At 40.9% G+C, this 17,806-nt stretch overlaps 1 protein-coding gene across 1 annotated transcript; it reads right to left on the reverse strand.

The window, feature by feature from the left end:
- Positions 1-1,532: 1,532 nt before the first annotated feature.
- On the reverse strand, positions 1,533-3,501 carry LOC135229087 (thymosin beta-4-like). The gene is made up of 3 exons (XM_064278879.1): positions 3,450-3,501; positions 2,319-2,432; positions 1,533-1,928 (listed from the first exon to the last, which is right to left on the reverse strand). Exons 2-3 carry the CDS (start codon positions 2,416-2,418, stop codon positions 1,894-1,896), a joined length of 135 nt encoding a protein of 44 aa, XP_064134949.1. The 5' UTR covers positions 2,419-2,432; positions 3,450-3,501; the 3' UTR covers positions 1,533-1,893.
- Between the last annotated feature and the right edge of the window lie 14,305 nt (positions 3,502-17,806).

Consider the following 17,806-nt stretch of genomic DNA (forward strand, 5'->3'; position numbering starts at 1 on the left):
GTTTCCGTTTAATAATTTGGCACTCTTATTTTTTAATTATATATATAATTAAAATATTATACATAATATTTTAATTATATATTGTACATATTTTAATTTTATTTAATATTAATAATTACATACATATAGAAATATAATTAATATTTAATTATATACACCTATATACTTACATATATATGAAACTCTGGTGGGTTAGTGGTTAAAAGCTATGGTTAGCTACACCTGCTAACCAAAAGGTCAGCAGTTCAGATCCACCAGCAGCTCCTTGAAAACCATGTGGGATGGTTCTACTCTATCCTGTAGGGTCAGTATGAGTCAGAATCAACTGTATAGCAAAGGGTATATATATATATATATCAACCAGATATTTTTTATATATATATCCACTGCTGTCCAGTTGATTACAATTAATAGTGATCCTATAGGAAAGAGCAGAGCTGCTTATCAGGTTTCCAAGACTATAATCTTTACCCAAGTAGACTGCCACATCTTTCTTTTACAGAGCAGCTAGTGAGTTCAAATCATTCACCTTTTGGTTAGCTGCTGAGTGTTTAACCACTGTGCAACCAGAGCTCATATATATATATATATAGGGGAGCGAGGAGAGATACATATGTATCAAGGACTCATGAAAGTTAAGACCTGGAAATGGGCAAATTAATTCTTGCTGGATTTAAACTTGGTATAGATGTCATTGTGCACGAGTAACCAAACCCGCTTTGAGTTAGATTCTGGCTCATACAGACTCTACAGGACCCAGCAGAATTGCTCCCATAGCATTTCCAAGGCTGTAAATCTTTATGGCAGCAAACTACCACATCTTTCTCCCATGAAGCAGTTGGTAGCCATGAACCGCCCTCCTTGTAGTTAGCAGCTGAGAACTTTAACCAGTGCTCCACCAGGACTCCTAGTGCCCTAGTAGTTACCCTTTAAGCCCCCTTCAAATTTTTAATTATTAAAATTAAGGTAACTCAATAATTTAAAAATTATGTGATAAACTTACTTTATAAAACAATTTGAAATATTTGATTCTAAATAAAATGTCATTATGCAATGAGAAAACTCAGGCCCCACTTCATTTTTAAAGTAACTATTAAATGCTACTCTAAGTTTTTCTTTGACAAGATTGCATAGTCTATTTTTATCAATACTAGCGATTCCTTAAATTGTAAATTTCAAATTGATACCTGAAATAAAATACTATGTTATAAATTATCACTGCCTCTGTTGGTCATATGAAAGTCAGTGTTGGTTTATCAAAATTTACAGAGTTAGGAACTGCAGAGATGGTATGAAATCTGTCATACAGCTTACACTAGGAATTAAATCAGCTCAAGAGAACCTTCTCCCAATTTGCTGGTATAGTAAGGTACTCTGCATATATGGGTGAAAACCATTTTGATGCTGTAATAGATTTTAAACAGATCACCAAATGTTTGTAATTTATTGATTCCCAGTAAGACCAAAAGGCAGGCCTGCAAAGGTTCTATAGGCAAACAAACCATGCTTTATTCCAGACACCAGTCATACCATCCAGGTTTTAAAACCTTTTATTTGCATATTTTAAAAATCTGAGTTCCAATAAAATCATTTAAACAAAAGAGTGACACTCTGATTAAAACACATGTATAGCCTGTAGCTTTGCATTTATATAATCACTGTCCTCCCACCCAACTTCTTTTCTTCAGCATGAAAGTTCTCTTCAGTCCCTGTGATGGGAGAGGCAGGTGCTGCTTTCCTTGTCAGTAGTTCTCAATTCTTTGGTGTGAAAAGGAGGCAGTGCAGCCATTTTAACTTGATCCAATCTCTTTGCACCTTACAAAGTTAAGCAGCTAAAACGAAAATAAGGCAAAGCTTGTGGAATGTACAGTGCTTACTGGCGGTGCCACCTCATTATGAATCACCAGCTTGCTTCTCCTGTTCGATTGCTGTAAGGAAAAAAAAAAAGAAGAGGAAGAAGAAAACATAACGGAGGTTGATTAAGAAAATTCGATAAAGTCTAAGTATAGGATTTATATTATATAATTTCATTTTAAAACATCTCTTCATAAGCACTCTACATACATGCAGTAAATAAAAAATTCATAATGCATGTACATCTTAACTGCTAAATATATGTGTACGTTAACACTACATTAATTATTCCAGGATTAAATCACCTAAGACTTGTGGTTGCTGGGTACAAAAATGCACATTGATCATAAACCTGCCTGCTTCGCCCTTGCACCCCTTGGTTTCCACTGGAATTCTTCCCCCGCCCTCCCCCCACGCCCCCAGCCCAGCCTGGTCTCATGATGGGGTGGGGATAAGGAGCTTACTTTCTTTTGAAGGCAGTGGATTTTTCTCTTGCGTTTCTGTCTTCTTCAATTTCGATTTATCGAATTTTTCAATCTCAGCCATATCCGGTTTGTCAGACATGGTTGCGGAGGAAGCTGCAAGGTACAAAGCCAAGGGGACCGTGAGAAATCCATCCATCCTCGTCTCTCAGAGCTTCTGAACGGCTCACCCCCTCCAATCACCTGCCTGAACTCGCACCTTCTCATTCCGTTTTTATTGAGGGCTAAAGAGCTTCCTCTTTCCACAGAAATAATAAAGACAGCCCCCTCCACGCCAATGCTTCAAAACGTGGGGCGCCCAAGAGCGGAGACCCCTCTCACAGCCAGAGGGCAAATGTTACTAAAGAATGAAATTCACCAGAGACTTGCTAAATGCTGCGTTTAAAAAGGGAAATCTGTCTAAAACCTGTGGCTAACTGCAAAGCCACTCTCCCTTGTCTCTGCCTGATCTCTTACCCAAGCTGCCGCCGGCCGGGTCTTGCTTTCTTGTTGGTACAACGGCTGCAGCTGCTGCCCGCGCTCTGACCACCGCCCTGCTGGCTTCCTCCTCCCGCGCGACAAAGCAGTCCTTGGCACACAAAACTCCCCCACACCCAGCCAACAGTCCCCGCCGCAGGCGAGGGCAGCTTGTCGGCCTTCGCACACGCTCCTTTGCGAGAAGGACTGCCACCTTTACCCTGGACCCAGCAGCCCGGAAGCCATCGGAGACTAAGTTAAAAATGGAGCTGTTGAAGCTCGGGGGGTTCGTGGATGTGAGCGGGAACAAAAGAACTTTATGTGCCCGCTCAGTCCCTGCGTCGGTGGCTATGGTGAATGCCTTTGAGGGGGAAGAGAGAAAGAGACCTGTTGCCTCGAGGCTGCGGGACAAAACGCTTGTGGTTTTTAAAAAATCGCCCAGTCCAGGCCCCGTTAGCGAACATCTGGTGGGGCTCAGCCGCACCACACTTCCGGGGCAGCATGCCCAGGGAGGACGCTAGGGCTGGGCTTCAAGGGTGCCTTCAGAGGGATGCGCTGGTGAAGGACCCGGCGGCGAGAGGGGACCACAGGCAGGGGCAGGGGCAGGGGCAGGGGCAGGGGCAGGGGCAGGGGCAGGGGCAGGGGCCCGGGACTCACCGAACTAGGCGCGAGGGAGAGGAGTCCGAATGTGCAGTGGAACCGCCGCCGAGTGCCGGGCGGGGCACCAGGCACATATATATCCTGACTCCTATGTAAATAAGGTGATGTCAACCTTGAGGCAGCTTAACTCCTTCGAGCCTCGACAACTGTGCCTGCTCCTTTCAAAACACAGGCACCTGCAGGAGGGCGGAAAAGCAAGTGACAGAAAGCTTTTCCACCTTCTTCCCACAGCCCCCTCCCCGACGCAGCCTGATGCATGCCCCCTTTGATGTTCATTGTCATGGATTTTTGCAACAGCAGCGCGGACCTGCTTTTGGGGACCGGGCATGACCACTATAGCCCTGGGTGGGAGTAGCGGGGACCCGCATTCCTTCACTGTGGTAATGGCATTGACTAGGGCAGACACAGGCCCATTTCCCTTGATGCCTGAGACTCAGCTTGCAGACAAGTGGAGGGCCACCGCCCCACCCTGTCCTTTGTCTTCCTCGCTGGCTTTCTCCTTAACTAGGGCGAGAGGCATGCACCCTGAAGTGATATACCAAAAAAAAAAAAAAAAAGTCACTGTAACATCCATGTTTTTTTCAGTACTATAGTTTCGTGACCACCCAAGTCAAACAACAGTAACATTTGCTGAATGAAGGATAATTTGCAGTCCGTGGAGCACAATCACGCCTCAGAAATACAAGTCGAGTTGGAGCTGTTGCTGCCTGACAATGAAGAACTTCTCTCTCTCTCTTTTTTTTTTTAACTTCTTTGTGATTGCTAAGGAGATCTATGTTGGATTCCACAGATGTATGCTTTCATTATTGTTAAAATCTTAAGATTAAGATAAAAACTCAAACCCTGTATATTGCAGGCCACATTTTTCAACACTAAGATGTTTTCTAAATGCACTTCTAAGTTACTTCAGAAATATTCATTGAGGAGGTTGTACTTGAACAGGGGAACTGTTTTTAAAATTTCAACTGGTGTTATGAGTACATGACCCACTTGTGCTGAAAATTTGTTACAAATACCATGTCAGTGGTAACTAATGTCATGTGAATGGGAAAAGACCCACTGAATCTAGAAAGGTCTATTTGTGGTTGTTTCTAAAGAAGTCGTAACAGTGTTTGAAATAGTCTCCTTTTCTGTGTTCCTGGAAATGTTGTCCAAAGTTCCCTGGTAATTGTTCCTGAGAAGGAGGCCTTCGTCAAACTGGGAAGTAGAGTCAACTGTCGTATATATGCTGAAATGGCACTGCCAGCATCTTGGCCTTCCCCATTTCTGCCACCTCCTTGACTTCCTTTTTCTTGGTGTTGTAGTGAAACAGCTTTAACCAAACCTTCTTCAACAATGGGATTTTCATTGTGACATCAGAAAACAAAAATGGGAAATTGACTTCAGGCACTCAGTCTATCAAAACAAACAAACAAAAAAAACCCCAAAACCCAGTGCCATCGAGTCGATTCTAACTCATAGCAACCCTATAGGACAGAGTAGAACCTCCCCATAGAGTTTCCAAGGAACGCCTGGCGGATTGGAACTGCCGACACTTTGGTTAACAGCTATAGCACTTAACCACTATGCCACCAGCACGCAGACCAAAATCCAAAGAAGTACAATCTATAAATGCTTTTTATATAGTTTTGACAGGTGCTGATTCATTGTGAGCATGTCTTTGAACATGCCCTTTACAATCATTGGAACATGCACGTATGAGTAGATCACTTACAAACTATAATTGGTTAAAGTAAAGACAAAAAACTAAGATTATGGTTAGATGACCTTTTCTTGTTTTTCTTTTCTGACAGTTTGGTCTCTTAGCTCAGGCATCATGGGCTTGTAATATAATGATTATTTTTTGTTATATGTGATATTGGGTAGATCTTTAACTTGCTTCCTGAGGAAAATTTTTATTTAGCATGTCCACAGTCCACTGAATCAGTTGGAGCACTTTGTTCTACCTGTTTAATGTAGTTTCTTATTGTCTGAAGTCCTGTAGGTTCAGCAGGTTATGGCCTTCTATGATCAGATTAATCTTTCATCAATCCCTTCTTTTGATCAATGATTAAATTAATTTAATTTTAATTAAGTTAATTGAGGATCACAAGATGATGCTTGGAGTTTGCTGGACTCCTAGACGGCATCCATGACAGGCACTTTAAATTCACCATCTTGTTTTCACCGGATACCATTTGGTTCTTTGCCAGGGTCATTAGATAAGGGCTACCGCTCCATGGATCATATTGCAGAAGTGGACAGAATTAATATACATTACATTGAGTTGGACATGCTCTAGGATGCTGGCATTTATTAATTCCAGCAGCCACACATTTGAACAAAATACAGATTAAGCCAATTAATATCATCATCATTAAAATACCTTGCAGACTTTCAGCCAATATGGCATCATAGATAGAAGCGCTACATTGTCCCTCCACAGCAAAGACTGAAAAAACTAAGTGAAATAGACACGAATATCATTCCTAGAACCTGAAGCGTCAAATGAAGAGATAAGGAATTCAGCCAAATACCAAATGGAGTAAGAACCTCACAGAAGGTAGAGAGCAAAAGGTGCCTATCAGCTAAAGCAGCATGGCTTCGCCATCTTGGGCTCCTGTCAGGGATCAGCAAACATGGAACATACAAAAGGAGGTTCACAGAGCTCCCAGCAGTAGACAGAGCACCTTGTAACCAGAGGTACACTATTTTCCACTCCCATCGTCTACTTGCTGCTCTACCTCCGAGCTTCCTGCCTGGCTGCAGTGGCTCAGCTGGCCAGGTAGTGCAGCATTGGTGCCCCTTGGATTCACCGCAGCCACATCAGAGATCAGGGGACATGGAGAACGGGAAAGCAGCTTCATGAAGCTCCTAGCAAGAGACAAAGCATCCGATAACGAGCAATATTTGCTTTCCTAATCCCCGCCGTCTTCCCCTCCCCTCTTCGGCCTTCTCTGCTTCCTTCAGCCACAGTCTCTGGTCTGGGAGACAGCTGCTTTGGCCTCAGGCAGCTTGGATTTGCCCTGCCCACACTACTGGCCACCCCTGAGCTGGTGTTGGTTATTTCCATTTCTTTTGGTTTCTTCCGTGCCTCCTACCACCTCCCCCTCCTTTCTCTTGAACGCCTGCCCCCCCACCCCCGTGCCATCTTTGCTTCTTCCTGAAAGACTATGAAGCGCTGCTCGACTGAGGAACCACTCCCCTGGCCTTCTACACCATACTGGTGGGATCTCTGGGACTTTTAATTTTTATTTATTTATTTTTGCTTCTTTTGTTTTGCTTTGTTCTCTTTCCTTTTGTTCATTTGTTCTCTTTCTCTTTTCACACTTGGGAGCCCCTTCTAGCCAGGATGCCCTGCATGGCTTAGGAGCCACTCCCCTCACCGAGATAGCCACATAGGTGGTATCCCTGGGTGCATTTCTTTTTTTTCTTTCTTATTCTTTTTTCCTTTTTTTTTTTTCCCTTACTGTCTTTCTTCATGTCTCAGATCTAGTCTCTCTATACTTACCTTCTTTTCCTATCCCCTGAATGCCTGGTGCTGTGTGACATCTCTATCCCCTCTAGCCAGGCTGTACTGCACAGCCTGGGAGCAACTTCTCTGCTCTTCATGATCCCACCTGTGGGATTCCTGGTGGCTTTCTTTTCCAGATTTTTATCTAGTTTTTTCCTTATCTCCATTTCTTGGTTTCTCATGTCTTCAGTGCAATGGCAAGCTCCATTATGACTCTTTATTTTTCTTTGCTTTTGACTCCTGTTTCTCTCTTCTCTTTCCCATACCCCATCAGCTCCACACAACACAAATTTCCCATCCTTTCCTGCCTACCTGCACTGTGCCCTGAACATCACACCCCCAAGCAGCACAGGCATGGACTACTGGAACATACCCAATGCTGATTCCTCACCTGCCCAGTCAACCGTAGTGCATGCCACAAACAACTTATTCCAGCCCCTCCCCTTCCACTTGATCTACACTGCTGCAGCATACCTGAGTGACTGGCTCTGCCCATTGGACAGGGAAGTGAAAAGTATCATAACTGCAGATGAACAAACAACAAAGAAGGCACAGCCTACCTGCTCAGACACAACCAAATCAAATAAACAAGTCTACAATCAAGAAACAAAGACAATAACTACTGAATGGCCCAAAGACAGCAGACAATATTGAAAAATATGAAAAATAGGACAGATGGTTACAGTAGGTGTCCAAAATAAAACACCAGATGACTTCCCAGGAGAAAAAAAGGCACTAGAACTACCAGAAAGGGGATTCAAATCTCTAATATTCAGAACAATCCAAGAGTGTAAGCAATAACCAGACAAATATGAGGAAAAACAAGATAAATTAATGGAAAATGGCAGAAAAAGTGATGGAAACTACAGACAAAAAAAATGGAAGAATTCAGGGGAAAAAACACCAAAATAAAATAGAAAACTTACAAAAACAACAATTAGAAATCCAAAAGATACCAAGATTTCAGAAATGGTCTGAGGGGCAGGTTTGAAATGATGGAAGACAGATCAATGAAACTGAAGACAAACACATGGATACAACTCTGAGGAAAAATCAGAAAAATGAATGTAAAGTGAAGAAACCCTGAGGATTATGTGGGACACGATCAATAGCAAAAATTTATGAGCGATTAGATTCCAGAAGAGGAAGAGGAAATGGAAAACACAGAGAGGACCGTTGAAGACTTGCTGACAGAAAACTTCCCTAATATCATGAATGATGAAAACCTCACCATCCAAGAAGCTCACTGAACCCCATATAGGCTAGACCACAAAAGAAAACCACCAAGGCATATAATAATCGCACTTACTAAAACCAAAGGTAAAGAAAAAAAATCCTACAAGAGGCTAGAGAAAAACAAAAAGTCACATACAGAGGAGAAACACAAAGACTAAGCTCTAATTATTCGACAGAAACCATGCAGGCAAGAAGGCAATGGAATGATATATATAAAAGCTTGAAAAAAAAAATTGCCCACCGAGAATAATATATCCTGTAAAACTTTCGTTCAAATATGATGATGAAATTAGGACATTTCTAGATAAACAGAAATTAAGGGAACAAGTGAAAACCAAACCAAACGTACAAGAATTATAAAGGGAATCTTTTGGTCTGAGAACAAACATCAGAACACAGCCTGAATATAGGATGCAAGATTGTACCAGCAAGACACCAACCTAGGAAATGAACTCTGAAGGACTACCCAAAACCAAAAGAATTGCAATGGGGAACAAGAGCGGTTAACCTGTAAATAACAACTTCAGCATAATAAATGAGGGAATAAGCAGTACAGGTATAGAACTTTCCAACGGAGAGGAAGACAAGGTGATACCAAGTAATAATAGACTAGTTCAAATCTAGCAAGATTAGGGTAAATTTCAAGGTGACCACAAAGAAAGTTAGCAAACATACTCATCAAAATGAAGAAAAACATAAAATCTTAATAAAAACAAAACCTACAAAAACAAAAGAAACCCACAAACAAAAGCAACTCTGCACAGAATTCTGCGAGAGGAAAAAAAACACCTTAGGACCACAAAAAAAAAAGCACTACAAAATGACAGCAACAAACTCATACCTATCAATAATTGCACTGAATGTAAATGGCCTAAATGCATGCAGGAGGAGGCAGAGACAGAATGGACACATACACACAAACAGTACTCATCAATATGCTGTCTATGAGACACACCATAGAAGCAAAGACATATTTATTAAAAATCTAAGCATGAAAAAAATATATCAAGCAAATAACTTCCAAAAAGAGCAGGAGTGGCAATACTAATCGCAGATAAAATAGACTTTAAAACAAAATCCACCATAAATGACAAAGAAGGGCACTATATAATGATTAAAGGGATGACCCATCATGAAGGCTTAATCATAATAAACATCTACGAACCCAATGACAGGGCTCCAAGATACATAAAACAAACTCTAACAGCACTGAAAAGAGAAATTGACAATTCCACAATAATAGTAGAAGGCTTCAACACACCACTGTTGGTAAAGGACAGAACATCTGGAAAGAAACTCAATAAAGATACAGAAGAGCTAAAGAGCATAATCAGCAAACTTGACCTCATAGACGTATATAGAACCCTCCACCCAACAGCTGAAAAATACATATTCTTTTCGAATGCACATGGAACATTTTCCAGAATAGATCACATCTTAGGCCACAGAACAACCCTGAACAAAATCCAAAACTTTGAAATAATACAAAGTATCTTCTCTGCCACAACACCATCAAGTAGAAATTAACAACAGGAAGAGTGAGGAAACAAAATGAATTACATGGAAACTGAATAACACCCTGGTAAAAAATCACTTGGTAATAGCAAAAATCAAAGATGGAATAAAAAATTCCTAGAATCAAACAAGAATGAAAACACATTAAACCAAAATCTTTGGGACACAGCAAATGCAGTGCTCGGAGGTCAATTTGTAGCAATAAATGCACACATCAGAAAAGAAGAAAGGGCCAAAATCAAAACATTAGTTACACAACTTGAACAAATAGAAAGGGGACAGCAAAAGAAGCTCAGTGGTACCAGAAGTAAGGAAATAATAAAGACCAGGGCTGAAATAAATGAAAAAGAGAATAGAAAGTCAATAGAAAGACTCAACAAAACCAAAAGTGGATTCTTTAATAAAGGGATAAACAAAATAGAGAAACCACTGGCCAAACTGACAAAAGAAAAACAGGACAGAACACAAATAACCCAAATATAGGAGAGAATAGAACTACCCCATATGGTTTCCAAGGAGCAGCTGTTGGGTTCAAACTTTTTGGTTAGAAGCCAAGCTCTTTAAAATTTATTCCTCATTGGAAACAGCTATGACACTAGAATTCTGAGCACTTTGAGGAGGTGGCCATTGCTAAATCATAGGGCCATTTGCTGACAGCGTTGCACCCTTACAACAAGGCATTGTTGAATTGATACAATGGCAACAGGTTCGGTTTTTTTTAATTTGGTTTTACCCACATCAGTTTCTTTAGGGCCAATAGAAGGCTTCCACCTATTTTTACTAAGCAATAGTATTCCTGTAAATTTGTTAGTAAATCAATTGCAAACTGCAGAAGTTGGTAAAAATATTTGCATAATAGTTGTATTAACTGGTCTTCCTTGCAGGTGAATGGATATTATCACCGGCACCATTGTACTTCAGGATAAACCTCGAAGTGTTTTTTTGACAATGAGTGCAACACCATTCTTCTTCCACTTGTCATTTGTGGCATGGTAGACCACATAACTGTTTGATTAAAATGGCCAATACCAGTTCATTTCAGCTCATCAATGCCTGATATATCAGTGTTTGTTTCATTTCATTTTTGACAATTTCCAATTTTCCTAGATTCAAACTTTGTACATTCCATGTCCTGATTATTAATGGATGTTTGCAGCTGTTTCTTCTCATTTTGAGTCATGCCACATCAGCAAATGAAGGTCCTGAAAGCTTGACTCCATCCACATCATTAACATTGACCCTACTTTGAGGAGGCAGCTCTTCCCCAGTCATCTTTTGAGTGCCTTCCATCCCAAGGGGCTCATCGTCTGGCAATACATCACACAATGTTCTGCTGCTATTCATAAGATTTTCACAGGATAATTCTCAGAAGTAGACTACTGGGCCCTTCTTCCTAGTCTGTCTTAGTCTGATTGGAACACAAAAGTTGGGAATCAAAGAAGAAGCAATAGTTGCAAAATATGGCCTTGGTGATAGAAACAATGCTTGGAGATCACAAGATAGAGTTTTGTAAGACAAATGACTTCTTCATTAAAAATACCTTTTTTTCAACAACTTAAACTGTGACAATCCATGTGGACTTCACCGAATGGAATACTTAGGAATCAAAATGACTGCATTTGTGGAAAGAGACCATGGAAAATCTCAGTGTCATCAGTTAGAACGTGCCAGGGGCTGACTATGGAAAAACCGTCAATTGCTCTTAAGCAAGTTCGAGCTGAAGCTGAAGAAAATTAGAACAAGTACACAAGAGCCAAAGTACACCCTTGAGAATATTCCACCTGAATTTAGAGACCTTCTCAAGAACAGATTTGACACTTTGAAAACTAAAGTCTGAAGATCCGACAAGTTCTGGAATGACATCAAGAACATTAGACAAGACAGAAAGTGGAGCCAAGATGGCAGAATAGACAGATGCATCTGGCGAGCCCTCTTTACAACAAAGACCAGAAAGAACAAGTGAAACAAGTATATTTATGACAAGCTAGGAGCCCTGAACATCAAGACAAGCTTAAAAAATAAACTGAGGGGCAGGGGGAGGAAGAAATGGTTCAGAAACGGAGAGAAGTTACTGGACCTGAATTGCGTTGAGCCCGCAGGCACCATTCCCTGGAGCTGTGGTGGAGGGCTGGTACTAGCATTGGGCTGCAGTTTCCTCAGGGAGGAGCCAGCTGCACAGACTACTCACAAAACAGAACCAGAGGAGAATGGCACTCCCAGCAAAAGCTAAGTACTTGTGTATATTTTACCATGCCTTGCCCAAGGCAGCCTGAGTGGCTTACTTCCATGGGCCTGAGATAGGCCCCATTGAGCACCTAGAGCCATCCTCCTGACCTGGCAGAAGGAATAAATTTCCAGTTGGGGAAAAGATAACTTGCCAGCTCCACCACAATAGGGAGCTCAGGACAGAAAATACAGCTTCTGCCCACGCGTAAAAGGTCTGTGGACTTTGAGTACCCTTCCCCTCTACATGGACCTTTGTGGGCCTATTTCAGGAGAATAGGCCCTTGTTGGCAGACTCCAACCACTTCAGCTGTACGATGGAGAGGTGGGTGTTTGATATTTGATATTGCTTTGCCAATTAAACAGGGTCCTCACATATCCACATTGGGGGCCTAAGGACTGGTGGCTCCACTCAGTTCACCCAGCCACCCACAGCAGGGGTCTAAGGATAACTGGTACCTCCAAACCACTACGCCACCAGGGTTTCCCCATAAGCAGCAGTCAGAAATTCAGAAGATTAACAATAAAACTATAGAAGTAGACAACTGAATAGTAAGTTGGAGAAGCAGATTTGAGCAAGTGGAAGGCAGACTTTCTGAACTTGAAGATAAAGCACTTGACACCAACATATCAGAAGGAAAATGAGATAAAAGGGTTTTTAAAAAAAGGAGACCAAGATGGCTGACTAGGCAGAAACTTCCACTGATCCCTCTTGCAACAAAGACTTGAAAAAACAAGTGAATTGATTACATACCTGACAATCTACAAACCTTGACATCAAACACAGACCTAAGGAATTAACCTGAATGATAGGGGAGCATGAAACCCCTGCTGAAGCAGGGATCAGTTCGAGGAGCCCCGCATACCACACCCCATCCCTGAGCCCCCAGGGAAGCAAGAAAGCGCATGCTGAAGCAGTGACCAGATCCGGAGCCCAGCGTTCTGCGCACCAGACCTGAGCCCATGTGGAGGCTTGGGGCAAGAGCAGCAGGGCTGATCATGGTTTCCTGAGACAAGGTAACCACAGGATGCAGCCCTAACCCACTGGGGCGATCTCAGAAGCGACCCAGCCAGTGCACACAGGCTACACACCGACCTGGCTGACAGGGGAACAAGAGACTGCGCAGAAGCAGTGACTGGTTCTAGAGCCTGGCGCACAGCATCCCAGCCCTGAGACCTTGGTGCTGGGCTTTGGACTAAGTATGGCAGGGCTGATAGTGGCTTCACAAGACAAGGCAAACATGAGATGCAGGTCTAACCCCCAGGGCAATCACCACGGGGACCCAGCCAGCATACACAGGCTACAAACCAACCTGAGTGAGAGGGGACTGAGAGACCATGCACAAGCAGCCACCCAGCCCTGATCCCCTGGTGCTGGGCTTTGGAGAGAGTGCCACAGAGCTGATGGTGGCTTCTTGAGAAAAGGCAAGCACGGGACACAACCCTAACCCCCTGGGGAAATCTCAGTGGGGACCCAGCCAGCACACACAAGCTACACACCCCTCTGGAATATCAGATAAAACAGTCTTCACCAAACAAGATAAGTGATTATGTCTATTTGACCAGATACTCTCTCTTATATATCTGATCCCTTCCCTCCCTGCCCCAGCTAGCTTCATTAACACTGGAATTCCCTGTGCCAGAGAGTGAAAAGTGCTCTATGGTTTTTTTTTTTAACCCATTCTCCTGGCATGGGAAAAGCATCAATTAACGATCAGGGGAAAAATCCTTTCCTGACTTCTCTAAACAGGAATAATAGTACAGAACCAGTTCCATCCTGGTTTAAGAGATCCACAGTCTTTGGCTTTCACTGCTACATGGAACCAGGTGGGTATTATAATGCGTAGGCAATTCTGTTAAAGATTTGACTGTAATTGTTGTAGTTGAGCAGCGGAAAGGCAAGTTTTGGAGGTCTGATACCACTCTACCTTTTAAACGGAGCCCTCCCTGATCCACAGCAGGAAACTGAGGGCTGAGGCTCCATCCACACCACCTAGCCACCTGCTAAAGGGGCCTGAGGATAGTGATGCCTACCAGTCTTTAGAGGTACAAGAATTAGGTGCCTAAGGTACAGCTGCAGAGCCCACCCCCCCCCCAGAGCGCTCTAGAGAATATAGACGCTCCTTCCTCACTGGCACTTGGGGGAAGGCTATCAGTACCCTGCTATCCTCAGAGTGTTACCCCCTGCTGCTACTAGAAACCAGTGCATATAACCATCACCACTACTCCTCTAAGGTAGTGAGAGCCTACACCACATACTAGGTGACCCACTATCAGGAAACCTGAGTTGATTCTATTCAAGAATAGTGAAAGGACTCATAAACTCATATACCTGGTAACAGCTCAAACCAGCTGGTAACAGGACATAAGTGATTCAAAGAGTCCAACAATCAAGTTAGCACACTCTAGTAGCCCATCTGGGTGTATTGAAACAAAACAAAACAAGAAGATAAGAGTCAGTGAGCAAATATAAAATAAATTATTACAATAACTTATAGATGGCTCAGAGACAACAGTCGAGATCATATCACATAAAGAAGCAGACCATGGCTGTTTCTACAAACCCCCAAAGCAGAGAATCAATACCTTTCCCAGATGAAGATACATTCCTGGAATTGCCAGATGTAGAATATAAAAAACTAATATACAGAATGCTTCAAGACATCAGGGATGACCTCAGAAATGAAAGAAGGCAATCTACAGAAAAAGCCAAGGAACACACAGATAAAACAGTTGAAGAAATCAAAAAGATTGTTCAAGAACATAGTGAGAAATTTAATAAGCTGCAAGATTCCATAGAGAGACAGCATTCAGAAATTCCAAAGATTAATGATAAAATTACAGAATTAGACAACACAATAGGAAGTCAAAGGAGCAGAATCGAGGCATTGGAATGCAGAATTTGGGAGATGGAGGATAAGGCAATTGGCACCAATGTATATGAAGAAAAATCAGATGAAAAGAATTTTAAAAAATAAAGAAAACCTAAGAATCAAGTGGGACTCTACCAAGAAGAATAACTTGCATACGATTGACGTTCCAGAACAGGGAGAGATGACAGAAAATACAAAGAGAATAGTTGAAGATCTGTTGGCAGAAAAATCCCCTGGCATCGTGAAAGAGGAAAGGATATCTATCCAAGATGCTTATCAAACCCCATACAAGATAGATTCCAAAAGAAAATCACCAAGGCATGTTATCATCAAACTTGCCAAAACCAAACATAAAGAGAGAATTTTAAAATCAGCCAGGGATAAATGAAAAGTCACCTACAATGGAGAATCAATAAGAATAAGTTCGGACTACTTGGCAGAAACCATGGAGGCAAGAAGGCAATGGGATGACAGATACAGAGCACTGAAGGAGAAAAACTGCCAACCAAGAATTGTATATCCAGCAAAATTCTCTCTCAAACATAAAGATGAAATTAAGTCGTTTATGGGTAAGGACAAGCTACGAGAATTTACAAAAATGAAACCAAAGCTACAAGAATTACTAAAGGAAATTCTTTGGTCAGAAAATCAATAATATCGGATATCAACACAACACAAGGTCACAGAACAGAATACCCTGATATCAGCTCAGATAGGGAAATCACAAAAGCAAAATAAGATTAATTTAAAAAAATGCTTAAAACAGGGAATCATTGATGTCATTATGTAAAAGATTACGATAATCAAAAAAGAGGGACTAAATACGGGAGGCACGGATCTTCCATATGGACAGGAAACCAAGGCGATATAGGGCGATACAAGTTAGGATTTCACTTAGAAAAATAAGGGTACATATCAAGGTAAACACAAAGAGGTCTAACAATTCCACACTTCAAAATAAAAACCAGTATAAACACGATGACTCACCAAAAATAAATAAATGAGGAACACCCAATTTACAAAGAAAAACTTCTCAGCACAAAAAAGTGGAAAAATGAAGTTGTCAACGGCACACAAAAAAAGGCATCAAAATGACATCACTAAACTTATACTTATCTACAATTATGCTGAAAGTAAATGGACTAAATGTACCATAAAGAGGCAGAGAGTTGAAGACCCACAAGAGACACACCTTAGAATTAGACACACAAACATATTAAAACTCAAAGAATGGAAAAAATATATCAAGCAAACAGCAATCAAAAAAGAACAAGAGTGACAATACTAATTTCAGACAAAATAGACTTAAAAGTTAAATCCACCACAAGGGATAAAGAAGGACACTACATAATGATTAAAGGGGCAATTTACCAGGAAGATATAACCAAAATAAATATTTATGATCCCAAATGACAAGGCTGCAAGATACATAAAACAAACTGTAACAGCATTGAAGAGTTAGATAGATACCTCCACAATTAGAGTAGGAGACTTCAACACACCACTTTTAGTGAAGGACACGACATCCAGTAAGAAGCTCAATAAAGACAAAGAAGATCTAATTGCCACAATCAATCAAGTTGACGTCATAGACTTGTACAGAACATTCCACACAACAGCAGCAAAATGCACGTTCTTTTCTAGTGCACATGACACATTCTCTAGGATAGACCACATATTAGGTCATAAAGCAAGCCTTTGCAGAATCCAAAACATCGAAATATTAGAAAGCATCTTCTCAGACCATAAGACCATAAAAGTGGAAATCAATAACAGAAAAAACAGGGAAAAGAAATCAAATACTCGGAAACTGAACAATACTCTGCTCAAAAAAGGACTGGGTTATAGAAGACATTAAGGATGGAAAAAAGAAATTCATAGAATCCAATGAGAATGAAAACATGTCCTAGCAGAACCTTTGGGACACAGCAAAAGCAGTGCTCAGAGGTCAATTTACATTAATAAATGCACACATGCAAAAAGAAGAAAGGGCCAAAAACAAAAGCTGTCCCTACAACTTGAGCAAATAGAAAGAGAGCAACAAGAGAAACCATCAGGCACTAGAAGAAAACAAATAATAAAAATTAGAGCAGAATTAAATGAATTAGAGAACAGAAAAACAATTGAAAGAGTTAACCAGACCAAAAGCTGGTTCTCTGGAAAAAATAACAAAATAGATAAACCATTGGCCAGACTGACTAAAGAAATACAGGAAAGGAAACAAATAACCCAAATAAGAAATGAGATGGGGCATATCACGACAGATCCAAGTGAAATTAAAAGAATCATATCAGATTACTATGAAAAATTATACTCTAAGAAATTTGAAAACACAGAACAAATGGATGAATTCCTAGAAGCACACTACCTACCTAAACTAACACAAAAAGGAGTAGAACAACTAAATAGACCCATAACAAAAAAAAGATTGAAAAGGTAATCAAAAAACTCCCAACAAAAAAAAACCCTGGCCCTTACAGTTACACTGCAGAGTTCTACGAAACTTTCGGAGAAGAGTTAACACCACTACTACTAAAGGTATTTCAGATCATAGGAAAGGACAGAATACTCCCAAACTCATTCTATGAAGGCAGCATATCCCTGACACCAAAACAAGCTAAAGACATCACAAAAAAAGAAAATTACAGACTTATATCCCTCAGGAATATAGATGCAAAATTCCTCAACAAAATTCTAGCCAGTAGAATTCAACAACATATATAAAAAAAATTCACCTTGACCAAGTATGATTTACACCAGGTATGCTATGATGGCTCAATATTAGAAAAACAATTAATGTAATCCACCATATAAATAAAACAAAAGACAAGAATGACATGATGTTATCAGTTGGTACAGAAAAAGCATTTGACAAACTTCAACACACATTCATGATGAAAACTCTCAGCAAAATAGGAATAGAAGGAAAATTCTTCAACATAATAAAAGGCGTTTATACAAAGCCAAAAGCCAACATCATCCTTAATGGAGAGATTCTAAAAGCATTCTGCTTG

The sequence above is a fragment of the Loxodonta africana genome, chromosome Y, assembly GCF_030014295.1.
Source record: "Loxodonta africana isolate mLoxAfr1 chromosome Y, mLoxAfr1.hap2, whole genome shotgun sequence".
Taxonomy (NCBI): Eukaryota; Metazoa; Chordata; class Mammalia; order Proboscidea; family Elephantidae; genus Loxodonta; species Loxodonta africana.